General features: G+C 39.5%; 1 protein-coding gene across 1 annotated transcript in view; it reads right to left on the bottom strand.

Moving 5' to 3' along the window:
- ARHGAP10 (Rho GTPase activating protein 10) overlaps positions 1-18,104 on the bottom strand; it is a 122,838-nt gene extending 104,734 nt beyond the window's left edge. Inside the window, exon 1 of the mRNA XM_026042645.1 lies at positions 17,938-18,104. Within this exon, the coding sequence (XP_025898430.1) occupies positions 17,938-18,091 (154 nt within the window). The 5' untranslated portion in view covers positions 18,092-18,104. The remainder of the gene's footprint in view (positions 1-17,937) is intronic.
- Between the last annotated feature and the right edge of the window lie 705 nt (positions 18,105-18,809).

The following is an 18,809-nucleotide window of genomic DNA, read 5'->3' on the forward strand; positions in this document are numbered from 1 at the left end:
AAAAAAAAAAAAAAAAAAAAAAAAGAATTATTGAAACTGCTTTAGCAAGTTCTGGAGCAACTATAACATAAGGCAAAAACACATTCCCCTCAGATTGGACATTAAACCCTGTTCAGTCCTGCTAAGCAGACAAAAAACTATCAAGGTTACCATCTGGCATTCAGAGTACAAACTAGGCATTTCATCTCATTCCTTCCTTCCTTCCAAGTGCCACTGTAATTTAAATACCTTAGTTTTAAAAACACACGCAGGCACATAAGAGTTGTGTTGTGTGTACAGTTACATAGACAGTTAGACCATATGGACACCCTCCTATCCCTCCTATGCTTTCTTAAAAAAAAAAAAAAAAAAAGGAATTTTATTTCTACTTTGGGAATGGCTACTTTGTGCTTTTTTGGAACACAAACTTCATCGGAAACCTTCCTAGCACTTGGGAATCAACAACACATTGCTGTCCCTGGGCAGGACAATGCTCTGCTGCATCAAGTTCAATCCTGCAACAAGAGCATGCTTAAGAGCTACTCTGCAGCTCTCAACAAGCATGTACTAAAATCCAAACATAATTAGTAGGATACTGTGAAACAATTACTCCATGGTAAGCTTTGAAAAGCAGACAGGTATTTTTTGGATGAAAGAGGAAAGATCTTCTATAGCTAGACAAATCATGCACATTTTCATTTGTTCCGATCTTTTCTTGGATAATTCAAAACTCTTGTTTGCCACAAAAGGCCATATGGTCTGACAGACAGGAGGAGTCAGGAATCCTAGTTTTGAATCTCACTTCTGTGGCACTGTTGCTCTGGGATTATGCAATCAATTTCCATAATTGTAAAATGACGGCGCTAGTGTTCCTCAATCTACCACATATGGCAATAAGGCATGGAAATAGTTGACACACTGAAGTGTTCAGAGAAGGCATTGGCAGACAACAGCTGGGAAGGACATTTGTTTGTTTGGATAGGAAGCAGAAGCTTAAGAGCTAGCCCTAACGATGAAAACCAGTTAGAACAGCTTCTAACACACTGCAGTCCAAGAAACCACTGGCAGACTTCCAAGACATGATATGGCCCACAGCTAGTCCTCAGAAGAGTACTGAACACCCTCATATAACTGTTTCGATATCAGCAATTATCCTTGATGATCCTCAGAAAGTCTAAAGATAATGTTGCCCAAGTTTAAAAATTTGTGACCTACAGGGTCACAGCATTTAACATGCTACACTGCAAGGAATCAATGAGACACACTCAAAAGTCAAGCATGCTTAAACTCCCATAAAGAAACCAGAAGCCATTCATTCTAGTTCCGTTCAATCAAAGAACAGTATAAAAAATTGAGTGAAACGCAGAATAATCTTGTATCTCCTTCCCAGGCCTATTCCTATTTGATTGTAATTCAACAAGCTCAAAAGTTATTATAGGGAGAATGGACAGGCACCATAACCATATACGGAGGCAAGGTTTAAAAAATGTATAAAAGGATATAAAACATCACCCTATTGCCAACATTACTATTCTGAACAGAATTTTTTAAGGAATATAGTATTTACACTAATACAGCTTTGAAGCATAACTACCAGACATTAAAATTAAAACTCCTCCCATAAGGGGTTCTCATAGTCTTCCTTGCCCCTATTATTCAGACTTAAAGAAGGTAAACTATGTAGTTCTGCATATAAACCCTTACAAGTCTTAAAATTCTTCAGAGAGTACACAAGTAGCCTAAGCTTGTACCAAGTCTTACTAGTATATTTTAGGATTACTACATAAAGGAAGGAAGAAAAAAAAAGTCACACTACCACAGTGTATCATTTTTCATTGTCCAGCACAGATCACAGCCACTCTTGTATGAAAATCTCAGGAAGGATCAGATGCAGAAACTACGTAACAAAGAACATTAAGCCTTTAATGATGATTAGCTTCAGCAATTAAGGATACTTTGCTTTTAAAGTGGTGTTCTAGGTCAGGATTCACCCTATGGGTAAAGCTTTAGAGATGTAGGACTACCTTGTTCTAGTGGTTATCCAACTGGTGTCCATTGGACAACTAGTAGCATAAAAAAAAAAAAAAAAAGCTATCAGGTATGGCTCTTTGCCATTCCTTGAATCTCCCTTTTTTTTTACAATTCTGTAATCTCTGATTTAGATATGTGCTGCAGAGCATCAGGATGAGTTTGGCTTTATGCCAGTATCAACGTATATATATGTACACACAAACACACACACAGAGGTATGTGTTAACACACTGAAACTCTTCACATTCATGACATAGAAGGATACCACTAACAGGGACTCAAACAAGAGATTCTGTTACAGAATTCTGAGACAAACAGCACGCCTGTTTCACTGAATGACATTTCTATCTTCTTATAACTTTTCTTGGAATATTTGTGCCACAAAACAGGAAAGAGCAAGCAGCTTCCACCCTTCTTCCTCCACTTATTTTCCCTGGTGAAAGTAGTCTAGCAGCTCCGAAGAAGACCAGACAAGTCCAGCCAGTTACCTTGGTGCTGTGTTATGCAAAATATATCTCCTCTAGAACAGCTAGTTTCCATTTTAGAGCTAAACATTAATGACATACTTTCATTAACTTCTGCTTGTTGTTTCCGAAGCATTTAATATATAAAAAAGGCAGAACAAAGTTCAAACTCAAGAAGATAACCCCCATACGTGTGACCACAGAGTGTTTAGGCTGGAAAAAAGCCTCTATGCAGAAAGGAACCTCCCTTTCCAGGTCCAAGTCCAGGTTCACTGAATATTTCCAAAAAGAGATAAGCACAAAATGTGATGATGAAGTTGGAAGTGATTGAAACACAAAGTTTGCTTCTTCAAGGGCTGAAACAAATACACGCAGAAAAGTATTACTTAGTTCCCTAGTAGATTGTTTCATAAATCATGCTCTAAAGTCTTTGAATCCAAGGTACTCGACCCATTAGCAACATTAAAGGACCACATGTGCAAAGAGAATTTCTTTTAGAATGGAAGAAAAAAAAAAACTTTTTCTTTAATGCTGCCAGATCAGAGACATTATTTGTGACATACTCAAAACATGTACATGTGACACCAATAGGATTTATTTTCCAAGAAATATTGCATTACAGAAACATCAAGTTGGTGATTTAAGCAAAAAAAACCACATTTGAACAACAACCTGAAATCACTGACCAATGTGTACCACGAGCTAGCTTGTTCCAGCCTCTTCCCTTATGCACTAATGCAATTCCACAAGTAAATATGAGACCACCATGCTATGTAAACACCCATCCCCGGACTTGTGCAGGATGTACAGGTAGATGGAAAATATTGCTGAAGATGGACAGCATACTAAGACAATCATACCCTTCTGGAAGTGACCCATCTTGCATATTTTTAAGAGACAGCTCTCTTAACACAACAAGTGAAAGAACAAAACTGAAGACAGAGACTGTTTTACTTCCCAGCAAACACACAAACTTCATCCAAATCACTTATTCACACTATGCCTTAGTTTTCCTAACATTAGATGAGAAGGAGATCCTGTAGCTTAATATCTTCCTAGTAACTTAGGATTCATGAAAGCTAAAAACAGTTTAATTTGCTTATAGCTGCATTTTCAGCCCTCTGGCATTTTCTTTACTAGCCTTTAATTAGAGGAAGAAGTTAAAGTTTCTGCTCCTATATCTCATGCTCTATCACTTGCTCAGTATACCTGTTTTGACAGCCAAACTCCATATAAAACTTCCAGAAACACTGGTTAGTCTTTTCTATACTATTAGTATGATTCAACTAATTTGGAGGAGGGAAATTTCACTAGATATTAGGCAATCTCCTTCCACATTAATTCTGCTTACTCTGCTCACAGCACATAGATTAGATGCAAACTAGCAAAACCGGCAGGCATTATAGTGCTCTCCAGCACCTATGGCAAACAATCCTCAGGGAAAAAAAAAAGGGGGGGGGGGGGGAAAAAAACTAAAAAGGTGGAAGTTAAAAAAAAAAAAAAAAAAAAACAAAAAAAAGGGGGGGGGGGGGAGGAGGGCAGAAATCAAGTCTTCTAAAGACAGTATTCTAGTATGTTCACATTGTTAACTCTTAAGAACTATTTCTGTAATCAGTATTTACAAACAAGTAAAAAAATTCCATTTCATTGAAAATGTTAATTTATACATGGTAATAATAAAAAAGTCACAGGAATAAGAAGACAAGAAAAAAAAAAAGGCTGCAATACTTTTGGGAAAACATCAATAGTAACACTGTATTGTTTATACAAAATTATACCAATTACCATGATGCAACTTAACAAAAATTCTGTCATACAGCCAAAAAAAACAAATGGTGCAAGAGGCAAGTACTTGTTCTAATTTATCTTCTAGTTATTTGATACAGGGCCAGGTATTGATGATACAACACACCAGAATTAACACTTTTTTCAGCAATGTCAGGACCAAGGGATCCTCTAACTACTTATAGCATGGCCAAGCACTGAAGCGGTCTCACAGCCGGCTTATGTAATAAAGAATAGGATGCACAGGAGCCAGGTGAGTGGTTGGAACCCATAGCTCTATACGCCTGTAAAGCTAGCTGTGTCTTGGATTTTTTTTTTTTTTTTTTTTTTTTTTTTTTTTTTTTTTTTTTTTTTTTTTTTTTTTTTTTTTTTTTTTTTTTTTTTTTTTTTTTTTTTTTNTTTTTTTTTTTTTTTTTTTTTTTTTTTTTTTTGTAGTGTTGATGCATTCAAAGTGCTTTCAGACATTCGTATTCTCTTTTTGGTCAGAGTTTGAAAGAGTTTGAGAAATCTGGAAGTATAAAAATAAAAATATAAAAAAGGAAACTACATCTAGTGCAAACCAGTCACAAGCTCATTCCTTTTTTTTTTTTTTTAGTGTTTCTAGATTCAAAACATTATTTGACTGCAGTAATTCAGAAAACCATCTTGTTGCTCCAAACAAAACATTAATCTGTTTTACTCGGGTTGTGTGATTTCTGCTACCTGGAGGAATACCTAGTTCAGAAAAATGTCAGAGAAGGATTTGATTTCCCCCTTTCTTCAAGTGCAATTTTCTTTTTTGTTTCTTTGTTTTCATGAGCTAACAAAGAAAAATGCCAACCAAATTTAAAAACAGAGTGAAAAAATCATAAAGACACTTTAGCAAATGGTTAACTTGAAAGCAATCACGTCTCTTTCTGAGCATATTCACTTACTATGTTTTTTCCCTTGAATAATACACTTTTTCTTCTGATTGTGGGAAATTAAACCAAGAAGTAGCAATGGAAATTTCAAGTCACTAGAGGATTTTTCTTCTAAAGGGACAGTGAAATTATCTTGGTAATGGTATCCATGGTATCAGCTATCATCACATCAAACACATCAGCAGTTTCACACACTTCTGTTTTAGCTGGTTTCCTCTCCTAAACCTGCTTCCCTGTCACAGAAGAAAGTACCAGCAGAACCCAACATAGTACACACCTGAGTGTTACTTAATCCAACATTATAAAAAAGAGAAACCCTGAAAGTCATTGCTAAAAGTAAGAGAAAGAAAAACAGTTAAATGTTACCAACTTTGAATTCCCCAGCACTTGGAAAGACTGACAATGCAGACACTTCTAGTGACTATCAGTCACTCAGCCTACATCAACCTGTGTGGCACATTATAGATACCATTACTAACTTTTCTTGTTTTCAAATGAAAAATATTCCTATGCAACAATTAAATATATAAACAACCATGGCTTAGAAGAACCATAATTTCATAATTTCAGCATACAATAGATAAAGTATCTACCCAACTCTTCTAAATGATCTTAATGCAAGGCCCTCCCCAAAAATAACATAGTCAGCTCAACACAAACATATTCACTGCTGTCTGTCCATGACTTGGCCACATGACTGCCCAGCCTGAATTTCAGGTATTAGCTATGTCAGAACTAATTACTGCAGACAGCTTGACAAGGTCTTTCACATCGTTCAACAAATGCTGCACTCGCTAAAGCCCTAGCAAAGCGCTGTGAATAACAAATCTCACCCAGCTCACTAAAGCTCGGTTTTGCTGACCGTTTTCTCCATAAATTACTTTATATAATTGAGAGCCAGCAAGCCATTAAAAGTACTGTCACAAATTCATTGACCCATGATGTATAAAAACTACTGCCTGTCATGTTTACAATCAAGCATATGAAATTTTCTTTTTAAATGTTGACAGCTACAGAAATGACACTGCTTTTAATTGTTCCAGTTGTGCAGGTTTCTATATTAGTTTGACAAACAGTGCTTCAGGTTATAATGCCCTCAACTTTAAGTGACGCCATTCAAAGAACAACCTGTTTAAAAAAAGGCCAAACATGATGTCTGTACCAAAGTAGAAGTTTCTATAGTCAATAGATTCTTCTTCTCTTCATCTTCTACCATGAATGAAGGATCATTCATGTTATCATGTTAGTTCACATAAACACCATTTCAAGCTCATTTTACCACAATATAAATATTAACCATATTAGCATAGGTTTTGAGGCAGAAATATCAATCCAAAATGCTTAAATGTTTCAGTCACAATGCCTAATTTAAGAGGAAAAATTACTCAAGAGAAAGCATGATGTGGGGTTTTCAGATAATTTTCTTTTGTTACTAGTTACTACTGTGAAGACTCAGAAAGAAGGATCCAAGAATCTAGTTTAGAGCTGAGTAGCAACCAGCAGGAATAGTCAGCTGAGTTCAACAAGGCAAGCAAACAATGAGAGATGCTGGCACTCTCAGGGAAAGTTTCCTTCTTTGGCTTGTATCAGCTAAAGGCTGCAGACACCAAATTAGGATTAAAATTTGGTTCAGAAGAAACAATTCAGAGCTAAATTTAGGTCTCAATAGTAACCACCTGCTAGGATAGAAACTGAGTTCGTAGGGCCACAGAGTTAGGGCAAAAAGAAAAGTGAACCAGCAGTGACAGTGAATTTGGAAGTGCACAGCTGGCTAAACTGCATCTCTGACAGACTTAGGCAAGTATGAGCTTGGGGCAGGCTTATTTCACTGAAACACTGCCAGTGCCAGCACCAATGTCAGCACAGGTACAGGGTGTGACAGCAGCCTCTGGCTGCAGCTGGCATGAGCTGTTAGGTGCCACGGAAGGTTGGGATAAGCCAAAGCCCATGTACCCAGATCAGCTGAGGCTCTGTAAATTGCCTGAATGAATACAGTTCTGGAATTGACTGGCGAGATTAGGATACATTTCAGGCCAGCAGAAGCCCACATATTACCGAGTCTGGCAGAACCATCAAGGTAAGTACAACCTCAGGCTTTCTCTCAGTATTTCAGAACATAAAGAGAACCAAGCACATATCATCAGCACCTTGTGAAATTATTATTTAATGTCTGTGTGCTAAGATCAGGCATTTAAAACTTAACATACCTCTTTCTAATATGAAAGCCCCAGTCCCAAACAGTTCCGTTTATCATTTAGAGAATTCAGCTGGTAGAGGCATAATCTAAAGCAGTGACAGGATTCACAACACAATGCCGACTTCTGCAATTTATCTTACAAAAAGAGATATTCTAATTCACTGATAACAAGGTTAAATATGTCAGGACCTCCTAACTAATTACTAACTCCAGCTCCAATAAAAACTCAATGTGCAATCTTGTCTAATCACTATGTCTCTCACTTCAGCCATCTGTAAACAGAATTAGCAGCCAACCTTCCACACAGGGCATTGAGAGATTAACATCTAAAACACATTATGTATTTCAGATATTTTCAAGTGATATGTAGGTTAATGGTTTCCTTTGTTTAAGAGTAATCTCCTATTTATGCATATTAGATTGTACATAGTTTACATGACAGAAGAAACAATGCTACAAACAGAGCACTGGAAAGTCATTATCAAGAATTTTAAGCAGGCTGGAATTGGACTGATAGTTATCATATCTGTATTTTTTCTGATATTTCATGCTCATAGTTCCTTCCAACTACTTTTCCCAGTGGTAAATCTAAATGACGGAATTATATCCAAAACTATCCCACACCAAGCAGTTTACTGTACTATCATAGGTCAAAGCAAGAATTCAGTAAAGGAGAATTTCCTTAATTATTTCAAACTTAAGGATACACAGAATCCTTAGTCATAACCATATGTAAACACCACATTTTTCTTCAGCACCATAGAAGGTGTGTGTATATATAAAAGCAGTAACTCTCAGTACTCCCTATCATATTTCATATCCATCTAGAATGATAATTATATATCTTACCTCTGTGGCATAAAGGATCTCGAAATACTACACCACCCCACAGAGAGGAGGTATGGCAATTCACTTGGGGTGGAGTGAATGGGGGAGTCACATGTCTATTGGCTTTATTTGCAATTTACCAACAAAGAGGCTCTCCTCGGTAGCACAAGTGGCCTGCAGCACTGCCACCAAAGGGCAGCTCTCATTTTCCATGGACAGCACTCTTCCTAGTCTTACTCTTTTTAGAGCAACCTGCTACTTAGTAGGAAATAGCACTGGCAGTTGCAGGAAGCAAAAAGGAAACTAAAAATAAATAAATAAATAAATAAATAAATAAATAAATAAATAAATGGGGAAAAAAAAGAAGACTGAGTGGAAAGAAGAGAGGGGAGTGCACAGAGGTCTTTCAAAACCCTAGCAGAGACTAGAGGTACATGGTTCAGGAAGGAAAACTGATTCTGCTTTTATTTCTTCCTGGTAGCTGTAACCTCAGCTCTCCAGAGGACCCTCATGCTAGCATGTACTAAAATCCATGCAACTGCACCTTTCCTTCTTACATTATCTTACTTATTAACCAAGCTAACACATTCAAATATATTTGCGTTCTCTCTTTTTTTTTAAACCACGATAGACAGCTAAAAACGCGAAACTGGGTGAGCAAGGCAGCACCCTCCAACAGCTGTGAATCTAAAAAACCACTCTACAAAGACTTCTCAGAAGGTAGAACTCTACAAGAGAGAAAAGAGGACACATTCACAAGCCATTGAGTTGCTCTCAACTATTTCCCAGCAAAATTCCCTCCTGACTTCCCCAAGTGCTGCTTGTCCCTTTGGGAATGCCATCCCGGCCCACCCAGCTGAGCACTCAGTGCAATGCAGCAGCTGCTCCTATCTCTTTCGGCTAGGACACTAAGAATAGCATCCTGGAAGCAATGTTCCAATAAGGCTATTCAATAATGTTCTCATGACGTGGAAGATCAGCTCCTAATTATTATTAAAATGTAAGAATTTTCTATATTTAAAAGATAAATTTAAAGAGAAGGCTTTAAAAAAAAGTTTCCATGATGTAGAATGATTCCTTACTCCAAAGGTAATTCTGTTCAGACTTAAAAACAAAATATTTGAAAAAAGATTTCAAGTCTGAGACATGAGAAGCATACATTCCTTTTTTTTTGTTTTACACACAAACCTTCAGGATGCAAGCTAGTTATAGCTATCATAACAGCTACTCAACCTAGAAAGTTTATACAAAATCTTTAGCTAAGTAAGGATTGAAGTTAAATCCCAATAGAATGCTTGGGTTTTGCTTGATGATTTTGCGGTATAAGTGTTTGGGGTTTGCTTTTATGTTTGTTTTACTATGTAGCAGAATGCATTTTGCTTGTTTGTTTCTCTTGCATACTTCTTTTAAAACACTGTCAATTTCCATTTACAGAAATTCTACTATATACCAGACATAAGCTGGAAGAAAACAAACAAAAATACTCTAATGTAATCCAGTTGTTTGTTTCAGACAAAACAAGACTGTTACTTTTCTTGACTGACATCTCGATTGCTAATTTTATTTTCAAATGCATTGACGCCAGCAATGCCAACTCTCAATAAAGTATCAACACTTTCTCTGCAAACATCACACTTCAGATAGCATTATAACAAAATTGGTCTGTCCTAATTTTCCTTTATAAATTAATATTTCCATCAAAAGTGAATGACTGTATGCTATCAACTTTAGAAAAGTTGAACTGCGACTTAAATTTCCACTTAAATAACATGCATAGCAAGATCAGGAAAACTATTTTCTGGGTTCATACTGCCCTCCACACTGTCTAAAGCATCTCAGTAAGATGAAGTAAAATATAGGAGAACACAATACATTCTCCTATCAGAATCTATTGTAAGCTAATTTACTTGAAGAGGAGCTAAAGAGAGAGCCTTTGTAAGTACCACTCAATTACTGTTTACAGAACAAAAAGTAGCGAGTGCACTCTGGCTTGTTCCTTTGCAAAAGGGACCAATGCTCAACACTACTCTGACATTTCAGTATTTGTGAAACACCTCATAATCAAGCCTCACCAAATCTTTGAGGCATGAGCTTAAACAGCATTGGGAAGAGAGTGATGAAAAGATGAAGAGTTTGTCCAAGTCACTTCTCTTGCTTTCTTATCCACATCATAAAACTACCAATTATAAGAAAAGACAAAACAACTTTGGCCTTTATGGGAAGAAGCTTTTTTATTAAGTCACTTGTTTGGCACGAAATACGCCTTGTGTGTGTGTTGGCGGGGGGGGAGAGGGGGCTCATTTGTTTTCCCCAAATTACACAGTGAAAGAGTCAAACAAGTTGCAAAAGGAGTAGTGATCTATGTACGTAAGATGCATACATGCTGTATGGACACAAAGCATATATTGTGCTTACTGCTAGATAAAAATCTGCTTGTATGACAGATGAAAAGTTCACCCCTTTATTTAATTTAACTTGTAGACATAAGAAAATGTTTCCACTATTGAAACACCCTCAGGAGTGGCAGCAAACATATAGTAGCAATTAAAAAAAAAAAAAAAAGAGGAGGAATTCATACTTCAGCCACACTCCAACTACTGACGTGTAAAAACTGGTTACCAGAGAAGGAAGACAGAATTTCCAGAGAAGTAAACAAAAATGATCACATCTGACTGGTATCAGTTAGAGATTTTCAAACTTATGTTTGCAGCTAGGATATTAGCTTAAAGGAGCTCTACTTCTTAAATTTAGACATTACAACTGATTTTCAGCTACATCAGTCATCATGGGAATGAGGCCAGATACAGACACAACCCTTCTCATGCATCTTCCAAACTGCCAATCTAACCCTCCAGGAGGGCATTTCCAGAGATCACTTCCTCAGAACAGATCACACTGCTTAGGCACGGCTTAGAAATACCACCACCAGAGTTCCCAAGTGGTTGGTTTCTGCAGGGGACAGATGAGTCTTTCCAAGTCAGAGAAAATATTTCAGTTTATCTGAAACTGTGGCCTCCTGACTTACCTAGGTCCCAACCTCCTTCAATCTTACTCTAACAAAAAGCTCATCTTACCCTCAGCAAAGCTCATCCAAACAGAAGACCCCACACATAAGACTCAAGAGAGTAACACATGTTTTCTCAGTTTATTACATTACAGAGAAATTTGAGCTGAATTTCTGAGCCTAGCCTCATTCCTCCAAAAAAACATACCTAAACACTGCTGTAAGAGGAAAGAAACAAGTGCAAGAAGGAAATTTACACAGCTGATGAGCTTGATCCCTTCCCCACCACAGTGGAGTGTCCTCTAGCCAGGTGTCTTGCTCCCAAATCTCAGCTGCAGGGCATGTCTGATGCCACCAGACACACATGTGTGTCCCGTAAAAATCACTGGCCACGGGACAGAGAAGAGTCTGATTTGGGGATTACTATAGTGCAACTGTAACTGGAAGTAAAATAAATAAATAAAATCACAAAGGATGCAAAATGCCTATGTAGTTTTATTTATTTTGCCAAAGGTGCTGGATTTGCTGGAACATCACAAGAGCCAGACAGAGGCATAACAGGAATTTAAAACTGTTCATTTTAAAACAACTGAAAAAATAAAGATGTAAGATGCACAATAAAAGTGCAGTAACATTACCACATAGCAAGAGTGTTTATAAGCAAAAATATTATTCTGGAAGAAAGTCAGATTCAGTTTGAAAGCACCCAGAAGTGCTGAACTGACAAAGCTAGAGAAGCAGTCAGTCACCTTATAACTGTGCTTGTCAATACAGCCACATTTTTTTGCTACATAGAGAGTATTTAATCTGACATTTTAACATGGAAAAAAAATACCAATATAAAATTGAGTGTTTCATTTTCAAAGGATCAATGCGCTTCAAAAGGTTCATTTTCTGGTGACTGACAAAATGACATGTTAAGACTATCAGAAAGATAAAAACAGTAGCTGTATTTTCTTCTACCACAGTCACATTCACAGGGTATAGCCTCCATAGGAGCTGGCAGGATAGAGCACACATCTGCCTATCTCAACTATTTCTTTACAAAATTGGGTGGCTTAGTTTAAACTGTCAAAGAAGGTGGGTTTGACTTAACAACAAGACAGATTTTGGGCACTGATTAAAACCTTCAACTACTGTGGGTGGCAGCAATCACCAGAAGAGAGATAAGACAAATGCTACAAACAGTAGTTTCTTAACGGTTCTCCCAATATGTGCTCAAAATCATCTGAGAATATATTTTACATTTACCAGATATTCCAGAAAATTATTCAGTTGATCATAGTATCCTAATACCCAACCTCAAAAAACATAAAGACATTGAAAGGATAGTCAAGGCACAGTGTGTCATGACATCTCTGTAACAACTGTCGTAGTACGATCAGCCAGACTTGGAAAAAAAAGTAGCATTAGAGAGAATTTCTAAACTTTAAACCCTAAAGGAAATCCCATGAAACATTAGTAAGTCACAAAAATTCCCCTGAAAAAAAACCATGGCCTATCAGAACCTATTATTAAAGTTGGCATTGTAAAACAAAGGAGCAAAAGAGCAAAAAGTCTAAGTGAAATACATATATTAATTATAGAATATTAAAAAACATCCACGCATTGAGGGATAATGTGATAAGTACAGCTCTTACTATCAAAAAAAAAAAAAAAAAAAAAAAAAAAGAACAGTTTGGGACGATCTTCTCTAGCCCCATATAAAAAAAGATCAGTACAGTGAGGCAGAATTTCTTTATGTGAGATAAAGACTATGAAGCCCTGATAATCATTTTAAACAGACTTCAAAACTGCTTTAAGTGTCATGAGCTCTGTTTATTCAAACTTGCAGCATATTTGCAATATATAGTTAACCAACATACTAATCTTAGTATGAACTAGAATATTCCTGCAGTCTTAGCAGCGGAATCATTTTTCTTTATTCAGTTACAGTTTTACAACTTCAGTTTTTACTGTGCGGACTGTAGCACAGCTGCATCCTTTTTTAAACTCCTAAAATGGATTCAGATTATATAAAATTCAATACTACATTTCCAAAGCTTGTCATTAAAAAAGACAAAACCAACATGAAAATGAACCTTCCAATACAATCTAACAGACTTATTTCCAATGATTTCTTAACCTGAGAACTAACAATGACACTAAGTGCCAATGTCTTCTTCAATGCCCATTCACATCATTGATCTTAAGTGGAAAACTGACATATTTCCATAAAATAATCATAGGTGGAACCATCAAGAATCATCTATCAAATCTCTTGCCACCAAGAAAATTTATGTACTAGCAGCTATTTTATGAAGTCACATACTTCAGTTGAGTAGCAGGATGCTCTTTCAGAAGAAGAAAAAAGAAAAGAAAGGTGAACCATGGTTCCATGGCTCTACAGAACAAAGGCAGTAGTGGAGTTAGCTAGTAACCAAGTTAAAAAGATATGATTTAAGATGACAAACTTGCATCCTCCACAGAATGATCCTGACAGTTTTTATAGCTACTGACACAGCAGCTTATGTCTTACTTTGGCTGGAGCTAAATGTAATATTTTATGGTGTATTTTCTTAAAAGAAAATACTTCCCTAACCTTTGTACAGTAACTTTATCTACAACTTGGGGGGGAAGGGAAGACAGGGAGTTAGTCACTGTCCATATTAATTAGGCCGAAGCAGGGATGATTAGCTTGCTGGAAAGAGAAAATCGACACTCAATTATGTTAACATAAATAGGCCTTTCTTACAGGGCTCTTAAGTTTCTATCTCAAACTGCCTGTCATCCTGCGTTGTTACGAAAAATTACAATAGTCTAAGGACATCCTTATTGGGACAGACTAAAAGGCCACCTAGTATGTTATACAGGTTGGTTGGTCTAAGAGAGCAGGCCAAAAGATATGCGTCTGATCAACTCAGACATTTAATTGGGTTCTGGATTTGCATTAGGGTTTTTTGTTGTTGTTGTTGGTTTTTTTTTTTTCCCTTCTTCCCTCCAATCAACTTCTTTAAAAGAAAGACATATCCTTATCCTGAGTGGTCAGGGATGGAATTAGGAAGAGCTTTATTTCCACTGTCAACATGATTTCCAGCCTGCTTATCTTCTTGATGGCAAACCTGTAAAAGAACTGTGACTAATAACTAAGAATATGTCAACGGGAAGGAAAAAGAAAACACTATTATTTTTTTTTCCAGGCACACAAAACACTTCCCATAGTAAGTCCTCACACATTCTTCAGTAATAATTAGCAATAACTCAACAAACTGTTTCTACAGATGAAAGAGATTTGGGTTTTTTGTTGTTTGGTTGGTTGTTTTTTTCTCTCTTTCTGGAAGAGTGCAAAGAATGGCTCTCCTGCAAAATATAAGAAAAAAAAAAAAAAAAAAAAAAAAAAGGGCAATAAAAGCCACTAGATGTCTTAGCACACTGCCTGCAGAGACTGGTTGTTGAAAATACATATTTCCTCCTCTCCTGCACCAAAAACAATGGCCATCTTTCAGAACATTATTTCATAAGCCAAACTTCATGGTATAGCAGCAGTTACCCTGTTCTCAGCCAAAATAGGTTGTGCACAACACTAAAGAGACACAGATTCACCTTAGTAAAAATTGCATAATCAGGCTGCTGATGAGCAAGTTTCTCCGGGCACAAGTGAAGGTGGCTCCTCTGGATTCTAGCACAAGTTTTCCTAATAATAACAGTATTTGAATAATGTGGTGTACAAGGTAGGCATAGGAAATCCTGTCCTTATGATTTTTTTTTTTATTGATGCATTTCAGCCAAGAGATGATCTTCAACACTTCCAAAGGGCAACACCTATAAAAAAATACCAAGAACTCCAACCAAGGGACAATGCATACTCGTCTCAAGCGAACACAAACTGGACCAACACAAGGAGAAGAATAAGGAGGCAAATGCGTAGTATTTATCCTGTGTGTTCTTTAGCTGCCAACAATCTGCAGCTTCAGGATATCAACAGCTCATAACCAAATTTCACAAGCTCATGTTTTATTTCAGAATAAGGATCCACCTACCAGCCCATTAAATTGTTTCTCTCAACAGAATAACAACTAGCTCTATCCAAAAGTTATTTATAAACTATTTTGATCCTCAGTTGTTTAACTGGACTGGAATCCCTTGAGAAATATCATATTTCTATTTTAAAAGGCATATGTGTGTACTGCCTTGTGTTTACTGATCGTTAGCAGTGAAAAAAACACTATAATAAAAATGAAAGGAAGAATTCGTTCACAGTTATGCCATCTATTGTTTATTCTCTCTTCCAATATTTAGTTTGAACTAGAAAACTCAGTGTCTCAAACCATTACACAGGAAACAACAGACAGCTCTGAGTCAGCCTTGTTTATCTTTCTATCAGATTCTTGAAACTATTGAGACTTAAAAGTGTGAAGAACATTTGGAGTATGCCTCATCCTGGAGACTGGCAACTCAAAAATTTACAAGTGCAAATGATTTTTTTTAAGCAAATTAGTACTGTATTAGGAAAGCCAATTTTGCTTAGTTCTGAGAGGAAAGTATACTCCCACATAATCGAGGGGACAAATGGAAGGAAGCCAGAGATGTCACTGGTTTGTCTTATGAGACATTGGCAACTCCTACGACTACAGGGAGTGGAAGTGGTATCTTCTTACCATGTCTCAAGACATAATCCAGTGCAGGCAGCATCTGAGTCACCTAAAGTGTTTTCTGCTAAACAGGAAGTGGGACCTATTCAAGTAATCCTGGTTTTATTCGCACCTAAGGCATCCCCATAACACTTCTCCTAAGATATTGCTTTATAAGTAAAATAAAAAGAGTAAGATATTGAGAACAGTAGAGAGGAAAATGCAGGCAGTCTGTGTGCAACCAGTTCATTCCTACACTTTTTTTTTTTACATTTACCTTACTCTAGAAGTAGAAAAATATTTTAGACATTCTTGAGATGACATTTCTCATTCAAGAGACTGAACCACTTTTCCAAAACCTGACTCATCTGTTGACAAAGACAAACTCACCCAACTCTAGTGGTGCCCTGTTTCATTACCACGTTCTCTAACTTGTGGCAAGCCAGTCTGTGCTGAAAACGTGGCCCTAACAGGGATGAACAACTCTCTATCTAGACCACTTCTTGAGTCCATTTTTCAGAACAAATATTCAGTAACCAGGACCTCAGATGCCAACGTCTTCTGAAAAAGTGCCTCGACCACTTGGGTTTTAGCATTACACTGCTCCTTCTGCTTTCTCCATCTTCTAACCCTCCTGAACAGCAGCAGTGCTTTAGGAGCTGCAGCGGAAGAGCACTCAGCTTGCTCTACCCCTGCTATGCAAGGCACTGTGAAAGGGAAAGACAACTACAGAAACCCAAAACGTGCAAGGAAGGACTTAACCTCAGTTTCCACTTCTCAAACACACTGATGCACAGGCACAGCACCTAAACTCAAGCAGACAAATTCTAATCAGAATCTCAGAAGAAATTCTTTAGTCTAAACACTGGAGAGGATGCCACTTAGACTCTCTAAGTATTTCCTATGAGCCAGCCCTAAGCTGCATTTTACCAAGCACGCTCAGCCCAGGCAGCTCTGTGCTCAGGAGGAGAGTGCCTTGGCTCCCATCCTATGCAGCTAAGCCTGCCACGTACCACAAACCAAGGCAAAGCCACTGGCATGGGACGCTGCTGGGGACTGGAGGCTCATAAAAGTTACCATCTGCTGCCATCAGCTGCAGATTCTCAACTTAAATTCTGTGCAAACTGTACATAAGAAACTAAGTGGGTTTGGTAGTTAACAAAATATTCCTTCTAGGTGCTTGGAAAGAAGCAGCAAGGTGCAATGGAATGACTTCTTATTACCTTCTTCATTTAACTTCAGGAAGACTTTTTTACTCTGTACTCCAAATTAAGATGATTAGTACCGACTCTTCAAGTCACAAATTTCACTAATCATCACGATGCACATGATTTGCAAAAATCGAAAATAAACAACCAAAAAAATAAGTCACAAACAAGTGAAAAAACATGAGGCAAGTTCTATCGTTGCTACTCATGCCACATTAGAGGTGAAAATATGAAAAAATAATTCAATTGCATAAAACAAGTTACCTCAGTTTTAAAGATTCTCATCACACCCAGGCAGCTGCACTGCTCAAACCACTGGCTAAATCCCCATCGGTTTACCTTAAAAGCGCTACCTTCAAACCTCTCCTTCATTGCCTTTAAAAGTTTGCCACGGTACCGAAAATGCAGACTATTTTGCGGTCACAGTGCCAGGGTGCTGCATTAGTGATTTAGTCGGATAATTGGTAGAGTTAATCATCCTAGCAGACATTTAGGAGACTATTCTACTACGGCTTAAGTTCAAGTGAAGAAACTACATTACCACAATATTATGTTAAGAACGTGCATTAACACGGGCATTCATCAGAAAAACAAGATTTCCACGAAACCACAGCAGAGCTGCCTTTATACATGCATAATCAAGGCGTAAAACGCAAAACTAAAAGTCAACACCAAATTTTAAGAGGCCGAAGCCAGAGCTGCCGACTAGCGCTGCCACCGCAGAAATACGAGCCTCGTAGCTCCCGAAGGCGCTTTAGTCCCGCGCGGACAAAAGCGGCCGCCACCGGCTTAGAGGTAAAGCCCGGGAAGGGGGGGCGGCTGCGGCGGCCGGGACCCTCGCGAGGCCCCGCCCGGCCGCCGCGGCGGCCCCGGGCGCGCAGGGAGCCCCTTCCCCGGCGCCGCCGCCCCCCGCGCCCTCGCTCACTCACTTTTGGTGGCGGCGATCAAGTTCTTGCCGTCCTTGAGCAGCTCCTTGATGAACTTGCTCGTTTTGTCCAGCTCGGCCTCGTGCGCTCGCACGCGCTCGCGGAACCAGGGGCTGTCCAGGTAGCAGTCGCTGAACTCCAAGGGCTGCAGCCCCATGGCTGCCGCCGCGCCGCGCAGCTCCCGCCCGGCTCGGCGGCACCAGCAGCAGCGACCGCCTCAGCAGGCGGCTCGCGGGGCCGGAGGGGACCCGGCGCCGGCAGCCCCGCGGCGGCGACGCGGCAGCCGCGGCCACAAAGGCGAAGCGGAGGCGGCTCCCCCCGCGCTCGGCAGGCGCGGGCAGAGCCGGGCAGGGCTGAGCCGGGCCGGGCAGAGCCGCCCGCCACCACCGCCCGCTGCGCGCCCAGGGGCGGCCCACTCGGCTGCTGCCAGCGCCGCCTCTCCCGGCGCAGCAGGGCGGCCCCGCCGCCAGCGCCCGCCTCCTCCCGCCTCTCCCTGCCCGCGGCCGGCACGCAGCCGTTACACAAGGCTGGGCGGAGCCCGCGCGCCGCCCTCGGCCGTTAACGGTCGTTAACGGCCGCCGCGCCCCTGCGCGAGGGCGGGCACGTGCGCGGGGCCCAGGGGCGGGGGCCGGGGCAGGGAGGGGGCCGCGCAGCTGCAATAAAAGGAAGACCCCGCAGCTCGTTTCTTTGCGCTGGCTGTAGGGACAAGAGCCTAGCAGCTGCTGCGCTTTCGCTCCCGGCTCTTGCTGAAGCTTCTAGAAGATCCCATGCGGAGAGGCGCGAGGGGCCGGTGTGGGACAAGAGCGGGCTCCGCGCTGAGGGAGCCGGAGCAGCCTGGGGGCCGAAGTCCTCGACACTTTGCCCTGTTTCGCCAC

Source organism: Nothoprocta perdicaria, unplaced genomic scaffold, assembly GCF_003342845.1.
Source record: "Nothoprocta perdicaria isolate Ctin4 unplaced genomic scaffold, notPer1 scaffold_31, whole genome shotgun sequence".
NCBI classification, from domain to species: Eukaryota; Metazoa; Chordata; class Aves; order Tinamiformes; family Tinamidae; genus Nothoprocta; species Nothoprocta perdicaria.